The sequence below is a fragment of the Excalfactoria chinensis genome, chromosome 7 (assembly GCF_039878825.1).
Source record: "Excalfactoria chinensis isolate bCotChi1 chromosome 7, bCotChi1.hap2, whole genome shotgun sequence".
NCBI classification, from domain to species: Eukaryota; Metazoa; Chordata; class Aves; order Galliformes; family Phasianidae; genus Excalfactoria; species Excalfactoria chinensis.
The window spans coordinates 18,528,140-18,537,839 of record NC_092831.1 but is presented as its reverse complement, the minus strand read 5'-3'; the positions used below and the strand labels follow the sequence as shown (position 1 = coordinate 18,537,839).

At 43.7% G+C, this 9,700-nt stretch overlaps 1 protein-coding gene across 1 annotated transcript; it reads right to left on the bottom strand.

The window, feature by feature from the left end:
- Positions 1–1,652: 1,652 nt before the first annotated feature.
- On the bottom strand, positions 1,653–9,533 carry CDCA7 (cell division cycle associated 7). The gene is made up of 10 exons (XM_072341930.1): positions 9,399–9,533; positions 8,475–8,597; positions 8,002–8,112; positions 7,028–7,279; positions 6,535–6,612; positions 5,790–5,978; positions 5,309–5,449; positions 4,736–4,885; positions 3,960–4,096; positions 1,653–3,656 (listed from the first exon to the last, which is right to left on the bottom strand). The coding sequence occupies exons 1-10, from the start codon at positions 9,417–9,419 to the stop codon at positions 3,626–3,628; spliced, it is 1,233 nt and encodes a 410-aa protein (XP_072198031.1). The 5' UTR covers positions 9,420–9,533; the 3' UTR covers positions 1,653–3,625.
- Positions 9,534–9,700: the final 167 nt, after the last annotated feature.

Genomic DNA, 9,700 nt, shown 5'->3' with positions numbered 1-9,700 from the left:
TTTAAACATAATAGAACCACGTCACCCTTGCCACCAGAGAAGGTTCAACTCCAGTCAGTAGAATGCCAATACCAAGCAGATCTTGTGTAGCATGACTGTAGCTTTACCCCCCAGATATACTTTCATACAAATTCAACATCCACAGCTTCTCATAAGCCACAGCAGGTTGCCATCCTGCCGTCACCTTGCAGTTCCAGGACTCCTACCACTACCACTGACCATTACACCTTTGGATTCACACATACAGTTCCCTTTCATTTGCCAACCCTCGCTACACAGCACAGGTGGGTTTTTTCTATCTTTTCACTTGCTCTGGATGTTCATCTAGGAGTCCCAGACTTAAATGGAGTGAGAATGAGAACTACTCCTGTTCTCTTGCAACAACTAGAACTGAGGCATTCATGTATTTCTACAATATTGCCCAGCACTGCATGAGCATTGGAGTCAGGATCCCACAAGACCAGCCAGCCTAAGCTTGACAGAGGAAGCTCTATCTTTTTACTCACACTGATTTAGTTTCAAGGCCAAGAATCTTAATAAAAACAAACAAACTCCAAGCAGTTTCTCCAAAACCCCCACAGTAGCCTCTACCATCAGCCATGTGAGAGCTGAAAGAACAAACTGGTTTATGCCAGCAGAGGTCAGCGGGTGATTCCCTTGCTAAATGCATCAGATGCAGAGAACAGCATCTTCACATTGCACATCAGATAAGGTTTCAAAGAGAGCTGTACTCCCTCGTGCTACAACAGCAACAGCCATTCTTCAACCAGATGCAATTGTTCTCACAGCTAGTCCCTATTTTTAGAATTTCCATTGCATTCCCCTACACAAATCTAACTGGTTAAGCAACAGACCCACTTAGGAATGTACAGTGTATTACTTTATCAGCCTGTGAAGCAACTCTTCAGTGCTATTTCTGTAGCTTACTCACCATGAAAACATCTTACACTACAGGTAAGGAAGATTAAAAATAAATAAATAAATTTTAAAAAAGCCTCTTCCAAAAATTCCTTCTCTTCCCCTTTGAAGAGATCTAATATTTCATCAGAAGTTGATTAACTAGAGACAGTAAGGAACCAAACAAATACATATTAAAGTTATATCAGACCAAGATGAAGATCACCTAGCCCTAGAGCTGAGTAGTGAGGAAATAATTTACCACTTAAAAATGCTGTGTGAGTTAAGTCATCCTACCTCCCAGATGTGCATTGTTCTGTTCTCCCTTTTACATGATTTCTTATTTCCATGCATCTTTGTTTTCCAAACAATCTATCAGCTAGGGTTTTCCTCTGCATGAAATATCTTACCTGCTGCCTATGGGCTGCGGATATAAACCACGGGCTCTTCATCAGGCTAATATCAACAGCACTGAGGTAGCTGTAATACAGAGTATTAGGAAAGAGATGCATTGAGATATCTCAAAATCATATAAACCTTAAATGTGACAGACTCCCCAAATTAAATACAAATTTACTCATGTTACCAGCACTGTGATGAAAGGCAAGCACCCACAGCCTTTAGCAAGAGTAACGCAATGAGCACTTAGCAAGTTCTTTGTGGGCAGCTTAAACACTGCTTCTCAGCAGTGGGTACATCAGTTCATCTGAAAAGCAACAACATGCTTTTTTAAGAACAGTTCAGAGGCAAGAATTCTAACTGAGAAAGAGTTTTATTTTTAAAATAAAAACCTTCATACAGAGTTGTCGATGGGAAGAAATCTAAATACAGCAGTCTCCAGGATACAGAGCGAGGATTTGCTTTCAGCACAGTTCTTCCACACTCCAGCAATCAGAAGGCAAGCAGAGCAATTAGAAAAAAATAAAATAAAATCACTCTTATCTGTCAGAACATGAACTTTTAGAGTTCCCTCTTCAGGGGATGAACCTGGAGAATGAGGTGTACTTCACCTAAGATTGCACATCTAGTCACACTATGGAAGCAGGGGATGGGAGATTCTCAGCAGTACAGGTGATTTATGAACCAGATCTGCAAGTCTGAGACAAACATATTCTGTTTCCAAGGTCCTCTGTTCTCATCCCCAGGAAGGTATAAAACAAGGGTCATTATATACAGAGCGCAAATACCGTGTGAGCAGAAGGACCAGAAGCTGCATTTTGTTCTAGTGCTCAACAAATTCAAGCTGACTCTTCCTACTACTCAACTGTACATTATGTGTAACATTGCAGTCTTCCATTATCAAACTAAGCACGTGCATTCACTGTGGTTCTCCAAACAGTTTTCATGGCACCTTCTATTCTACAGCATTTAGAAGGGGCTGTGCACAAAACACCAGCTTATTCTTCAGTTCTTGCTGTACTCATGCTCCATTAACATCATGCAAAATATCCTTCTACAGTCACAAAGAGCCATAAATAAATATAAGTATGGATGGCTGTTAAAGAGGAGACCACGGCACCAGCTACAACTGCACACATCTCCCTTTTTATTCATTTTTAAAAGCCTTTCTCAATCAATTGTTCCTCCTCATCTGCTACCACAGCCAGGGCGTCTCTTGAGAACACTTTCCATGTTTGTGCTTCTTCATGCAAGCCAAGGAATAATTCATTTTAACCTAGATTGTAGCTTAGAAAACCTGAACTTTCTATTTTTGCTCATTGGGAAAAGAAAATAGAGTGACCACTTGTCACTGACCCTTCTCCTGATAGCGCTCAGCAAGTCAACACCATTCACCCAACTTGCTGCTGGCCAATGGCTACATCAACTACGCCTCCACTTGGTTAAGCCCCAGGCTTAATGGAAAAAATACTGCAATTGGCAGCAAGAGAAGGGAAAGGACAACCAAGAGAACCCCAAACAACATAAGTTCAACAGAGGTCATCCCATGAGGCGTACCCACGTTCTCAGATCAGTAACCACTACCCAACAGCAGTGGCCTCCCCTCATCTGAGGACACACAGAGCACAAGAGCCTACCACCTTAATTGCTTCTGCTGCAATTTAAATCATTCAGAAAAGAATCTCCTTCAAAATGGCCAACGTGCACTTCAAGTGCTCTATAAACCCAAATGTTAATGCTTGGAGACTGCTCAACTGCAACCTTGAGGCCTTCCTTTTAGAACTCATAAATGAATTGCTGTTTTGGAGGATTGCTAGCTTCTGTTTGATCATTTACGTTCAGTAATAGCCTATTGCAGCAGAAGTTGGCCAGGAGTTAAGCACACACCTTTTCCCAGTTGGTTCTGTGGGGAACAATGCCCTGAATGTTCAGAACATCCTTATCTTTTTGTCATCAACTTCAAAGCACAAATAAACCTACAGTACAGATCAATGCACTAACAGAACTCCAATGGCTTAAAGCCCCATCTTCTTTCAGGATAAAAAAATAAAATGTTGTTGGCATAAAAGCAGGGACTGATGCTATCTCATTTTTTGTTTTACAAAAGTTGTTTAAAAAAAAAAACAATGGCCTGTGGGCAAAGCTCTCTATTAAATAGTTTCTCAAAGTATGATTTGCACAGCAATATGCTTTCCTTTTTTTTTTTTTTAAACCCAGAAGGGGAGGGAACCCAGGCAGTGGCTTTGTAGTCTCATTTGATTAAACAATTCACTGTAGGCAATAACATGGCATTGGTGAAAGAGCAGGCAAGTCAAAGACAGTCACAGCTTCAGTCTTCCATTCCAAGTTCTTGTTTCAGACTGAAAAGACAAGCAGAAACTCAAGTTAGTTTATAGCAAAAGTTTGGAAATCCTTTAGACAAATTACAGGAGGTAATGACAACAAACGGAGGTGATTAAAAAGCAAGAGGTGGATATGCCACTTATTTTTTATAAGAACTAACAAGTCAGAAAAGTCTTGTGAAAAAATACCAGACTCAAAAGACAACGCGGACTGATCTAGAGATATCTGAGCAACAACTGAGAGCTCTATTCTCCCAGTTTTCAGCTGTTACCCAATACAGAGCAGAGTCATGTTACTGACAGACACAACGGCATCCTTACCCTTTCAAGTAGGCATGGACGTTATCATAGCCGTGGTACTTAGCCAGATAGACCAGGACACCCGTAGCACATCTGCCATCTCTCTGTCTGCAGAAGCTACAGTTGCATATTCCACGGCATGGTGGACACCTCCAGGTCTAGACAAAAGAAAAACAAAATACAAACAGATGTCATCCCCTTTAACTGAACTGCAGCATGAGGCACAACTAACAGCCATAGCTAAAAATAAAGCCCACACTCCACTCAGTGAGCATCAGTGCTGCAGAAGTTGTCTGTCTCGGACAGAAAAGTCCCAGCTCCTCAGTTTGCAAGATATTAAACTCTTCTTCGTCTTCTTGGTATGGAACCACAGAAAATATACTCTGCTCAGCTCCTGACTGTTTTCTCTGTGATACAATTCCCCTCCAGAGTACATTAAGTGCTAATGCGAAACTAAATAGAAAATGCTATTCTGAATATCCAATAATATTCTGTCAGGTGCTCTGCTCTCCCCATTTATTCCTGAAACAAAAACTGCAGAAATACAAAAGAGTTCCAGACAACAACATTTTATTGTTGTTTGACACAACTAAGACACGGTTTAGTGGGCATGGTGGTGATGCACTGATGGTTGGACCAGATGAGCTTAGAGGTCTTTTCCAACCTTCATGATTCTAAGTACACCTTATGCACTACAACACTGCAAGCAGTTCCCTTACACTAAGACTCTTTAGCTATGAGCAGAGAGGTGCATTTGCTATTCAATCAACTTAAGTCAGTATTAAAAGTTGACTTACTGGATCCAGCAATGCTGTTCTGACATCTTCCCCGTACCTATTGCGGAGGCACGGCCCACAGAACTGGCCCCGTACCCCTATGCAATCAGGGTTACGACAACTGGTCTTGGTGTCTATGGTTTTCTGGCGACACTGATGACAGGTAGATCCCTACAACACAGATAAAGTAATCCAAGAAACAAAACATTAGAGGTAGCTCCCCAGCTGAGCTAATAGAGCATTTAATGAGCAATCTCACTGGCAGCATTCATCCTGAAACAGAAACCTCACAAATTTGAATCAAGATTCCATCTTCTGTGTCTGTTTACAAACATTCTCACAGAATGGTATCACCAAGGTACTACAGTTGATCCAGGGTGAGAACAAGTCAGCTGGCTTGGTAAAGGCCTCTCTGTTAACTCCAGGAAAGATGGCAGATGGTGTCCCAGAACCACAACCATATTTCTCCCAGAAATCACATCCCTCCTTTCAGCAAGGAGCAAGTCTGCTCAATTTCACGCTACACCACAAAGACAGAGTAACAAAGAAATGATTTCATACAGCATGCATTTCAGAAAGCTGGAACACACTTACCATGGTTCTGTTATACACTTTCTCTCTCACAGATCCACAGATGTTATTCAGCTCTTCCTCCGTTATCTCCTCAACTGGTCGCACAATGTGTGGAAGAGCCATGGCACCACGGCGACCTCTCCTGGGAGTTTGGGCATCATTCTGGATAACAAAGACAACATTGTTAGGATTGGATTCAGCAGGAATTCTACACAAGGCAAGACTCTTCAAAAATCAATGCCCAAGTCTCAAAGATCCATTCTATAGTTAAACAAGAGAGATAAATCTTTGCAAAGACCTATGATGTATATGCATCCAATGCTTCAGCATTGGAAGGATGACAGATCAAGTGAAATGTCACCAGATTCTTCTCTCCTTCAACTGGAGTACAAAAGGAATTAATCCAGAATAACATGCTCTGAATTAATTTTTATATTCTTGAAGGGATAGAAAACCACCGTCAGTAGCAATTTGCAACTGGAGAACCAGAACCTCAGCATACCTCCAGGTCTTCACTGGCGATCCTTCTCCTTCTCACTAAGAGGTACCGGTCATCATCTTCCTCCTCTGGTAAAGGAGTAGGAGGGCCTTCAATCAGGGACCTGGATCTTGTGTGAGGCCGAGAACTTCGGTCTGGGTTCCTTCTCAATGCACTTCTGGGAAGTGAGCGCCTTGGAAGTCGTTTTGGTGTCTGTAGAAGTTGAAGAGAACCCAATGACACAACTTCTGTCCTCACAGTACAGGAATTCCCACACAGAGCAGCAGAACCCACATCTATGGGAAGCTTCTGCTTTTACTGTTTCTCACACAGCTTACAGATAAATCAGAAGCAAAATCCATCACATTGCTAATTCACTACCCTATTACTTTAAGGACTTAGCTAATCCAAAGGTCAGGTTCTTTTTTGAGGCTTTGAACTCAAAGAAGCTTCAGACTTGGGCTTCAAAGCTTTGGCTGCCTTCCCTTATCTCTAGCCCCTGTATAAATAGGTATTTACACAGCAGCACATTTGTTTTTATTGTCCTGTGGAGACACTTAAGCCATTGTGTATTAATCTGATCCATTTTATACAGTGGTAAATCAGAAGAGAACTGCACAATGAGGATGTCTGGTTCAGTAAAAGACACAATTCTGAACTGGACTTTGATTTATGAAGTTTAATAAGCTTTGTAATCAAGAGTCCTGTATTGTAGCAAAAGAATTCAAGACTCAGAAACGTAAGGCAAATACATTATGTTTGTACTTACATTATTGGCAGCTGGCAGCGATCTTCTCCCATCGAAGATAACAGAAACACTCTGCAACTCAGCCATCAGTTTTGCAAGCTAACAAAAGAAAGCAGAATCTTAAAAGGGAGTTCAGATGCCATTACAGACTACTAGATGAGGGCAATTGGCTAGAATTCTAATTACTTACAGCAAGTGCAGCTATTTTTTAACTTTTGACTTTTATGTCGCACTTATATGTTCTTGTGACTACAGGTAATTTGAAAACACTCAAACTTAATAGACTTCAAGACTAAACAAAGAACAGGCCGTAAGCATACAGATTTTTACTGAAGGACTTCTCTCAGCCTATGGATTTTTCAAATGCCAGCAAACAAAATATCTGATTTGAGCATTCAGAATATAAATTCTTCTTAATGTATTCACATAACTCTCTTTGAATAATAGAAGAGAGCCCCTAAGAGTCAAGGTAGGGGGAAAAAGAGGGAAAGCAGGGAATAGGCCAAATACTTGCCATTGCTTTGTTTTCCTTGATGTTTAAAGCTCTCTTTTCTAAAAACAGGGAGCCCTTTTCTTCAGAATCAGAGTCCGAATCTGGAGCAGGCATCACATCTTCAGGAAGAGATTCCACCTCAGCCTTCTTCCTCCCTGATCTTCGAGGTGGAAACTTCATGGCTACTTTGAGAGGAACAGTGCATTTCCTCAGTCTGAGAGGTGGCTCTCTGTCAGTGCTGACACTGTTCTCCTCTGAATCAGATTCCAGTTTCTGTTAACAAATTACAACAAAAAGACAGAACAAAATGAGCTGCTCTGCAATTAAACAGTCTGACTCCTTACTGTTCTCCTTACTGCTTTTTATAACTCAGAAATGCATCTTCTCCCAGTCAGATGCCAACCTAGTTATTCCTGGGCAGGTTCTTAAGTTCTGACAGGAACTCACTGATACCAAACACAGTGCCATTTCATTTTTCTCTACTCTATACAAATTCTTGGTATTTTTAACAACTAACCTGCTCTTGCACTGAAGATTCTACCACCTATTACTATCTCTACGCTGCTCAAGTGCTACAGTATTCCCTGTTACACTGTGAGAGTGCACATCTGACTGCACATCAGTGTATGCAGAGATATCCCTCGGGTTTGCTAGGGCCCATGAGCTAGCTTAACATTCTGTGTTCAAGAAACCAGGTATGTTATAGTCTAACGAAGAGCAACATCCATCAAGAACAGTTTTACCAAGTAGTATATTTTCCAGCCCATATGAAGACTCAACTCTGCTCTTGCAAAGCTCAGGAGAAAGAGGGTTTTTCAGGATGACAAAAAGAAAAATCAAACTATGTCTACTTACACTTTACTACATTAAATAAAGTCGCGTTTCTTTCTGACAACAACATTTGACTTGGAATTTGAAGCTGACATATTTCAGTTACACCAAAGAATGTGCCAGAATCCAAAACTAAGGCTGCAAACTGGGATCAGCCATCTTACCAAAGCACCTTCAATTTGCTTTTCTGAAAAGCCACAGAAGGATTCATCATCAGAGGATTCGTGAAAGATTCTGGCCAGCTCTTCTCTAACATTTGACCTCAACTTGCGTTTCTGAAAAAGAACAAAACACACCTCAACTTTAGTTGGGCAAAAACAAATTGCATTTACAACCAAAACACAAGCAAATGGCTTTTTTAATTAAAAAATAATATTAGTTAAGGAATTTACAGGCAGTTTCAGAACTGCAGTTGCAAGCTACTAAGCACATCAGCTTAGGTGATGTCTTAAAGGTTGCTCATTTGCTTCCAGCACCTACCAGCTGGGAGCACAAGCAAGCAGTGACATGGAATTACAGCACATAGCACAGATCTGTAACTGCTGCACAAAACATAAGCAGTGTTTACCACACGCCAACATGCAGGTCTTCACTAGCGGTGCTCCTTCAGGTTTATCTGCTCAAGTCCCATACTCACCGTGTTAGCAAAGTTGTCAGAACCAAAACTGTCGCAGCTGTCGTCAGAGGATGAGGATGTCTCCATGGGAATCAGCTTGGTATTTCGGAACGTGGCGAAGGTTCTCCTTCCAGAGCAACGGCGCTGCAAAGGAACAGTGCCAACCACATTACCGATGGGCACCAGCTGTACAGCACAGCACTGACGCACAGCCCTCCGCTGCTGCCAGCAAGGCTTACCCACTTCAGAATACCTGTTGTGCATGAACACAGCACACCTCCCCGCAGCAGGACCAGCACCATGGAACAAAACAACCCCTGAGTTGAAGTGGGACAGGTTCTAGTCTGATAGATTTCACATCCTTTCATAGGAGAGCTTTGCTTGCTCTCTACAAGTACTTTTTTTTATCTCCACAATGAAGCAAGAATGCACATAAACATCACATTTGTTCCCATTCCTTATAGATAAGGCTAGAAACGTGCACGAGAGCATCACTCCGAGATCTGCTTTGACTGACCAGGCACTGTTAGCTTAAGGCAAGCATTAAACACACCGAGCACTCGAAACACACCGCTCCAACAATGACCAGCGCAGCCCTCCCCACGGGGCCCCCACCAACGGCAGCCGGAAGAGTCGCGGCACATTGCGAACCACGGCCCGGCCGGGGCCAACGAACCACGGGCCCGTTAGCACGGAGCGCGCCCCAGCCGCCCGCCACGCTAAAATAGAACCCTTCAGGGAACCCCCCCCGCCCCGCCGGCTGCCTCCCCCCACTGCAGCCCCGACGGCCTCCGGGCAGGACGGGAAGCGGAGGAAAAAGCGATGCTTTGCCCCAACCCCGCGGCTAAGGATACCCACAGCCGCCGCCCCGAGGCTGCTCCTCCAGCCGAGCGCCCAGCACATCGCTTACCCCGGCTCTACCCGACCCCACGCGAGAGCGCTCACCTGCGGGCGCTGCGGAGCCATGCTGACTGCGGGACGGGTGGCGGGAAATGAAGGTTCGCGCCAAAGCGGCAGGGGCAGAAGGGGGCGGGGCCTGGCGGCTCCTTTCCCGCGCTGCTGCCCGCGTCCTGGCAGATGCGTCCGACACCCACGGCACCCACCACCTCGCGCCCCCTCCCCGTGCCCGCCCGCGTACCCCGACAGGGATCATGGAGAGGCTCTCCCGGAGCACCCCAGAGGGCCCTACGCGGGGGCCTCTATATTTTTTCCTCCGGGAGGCGCCGGTGTTTGTACAGCTGCAAGGA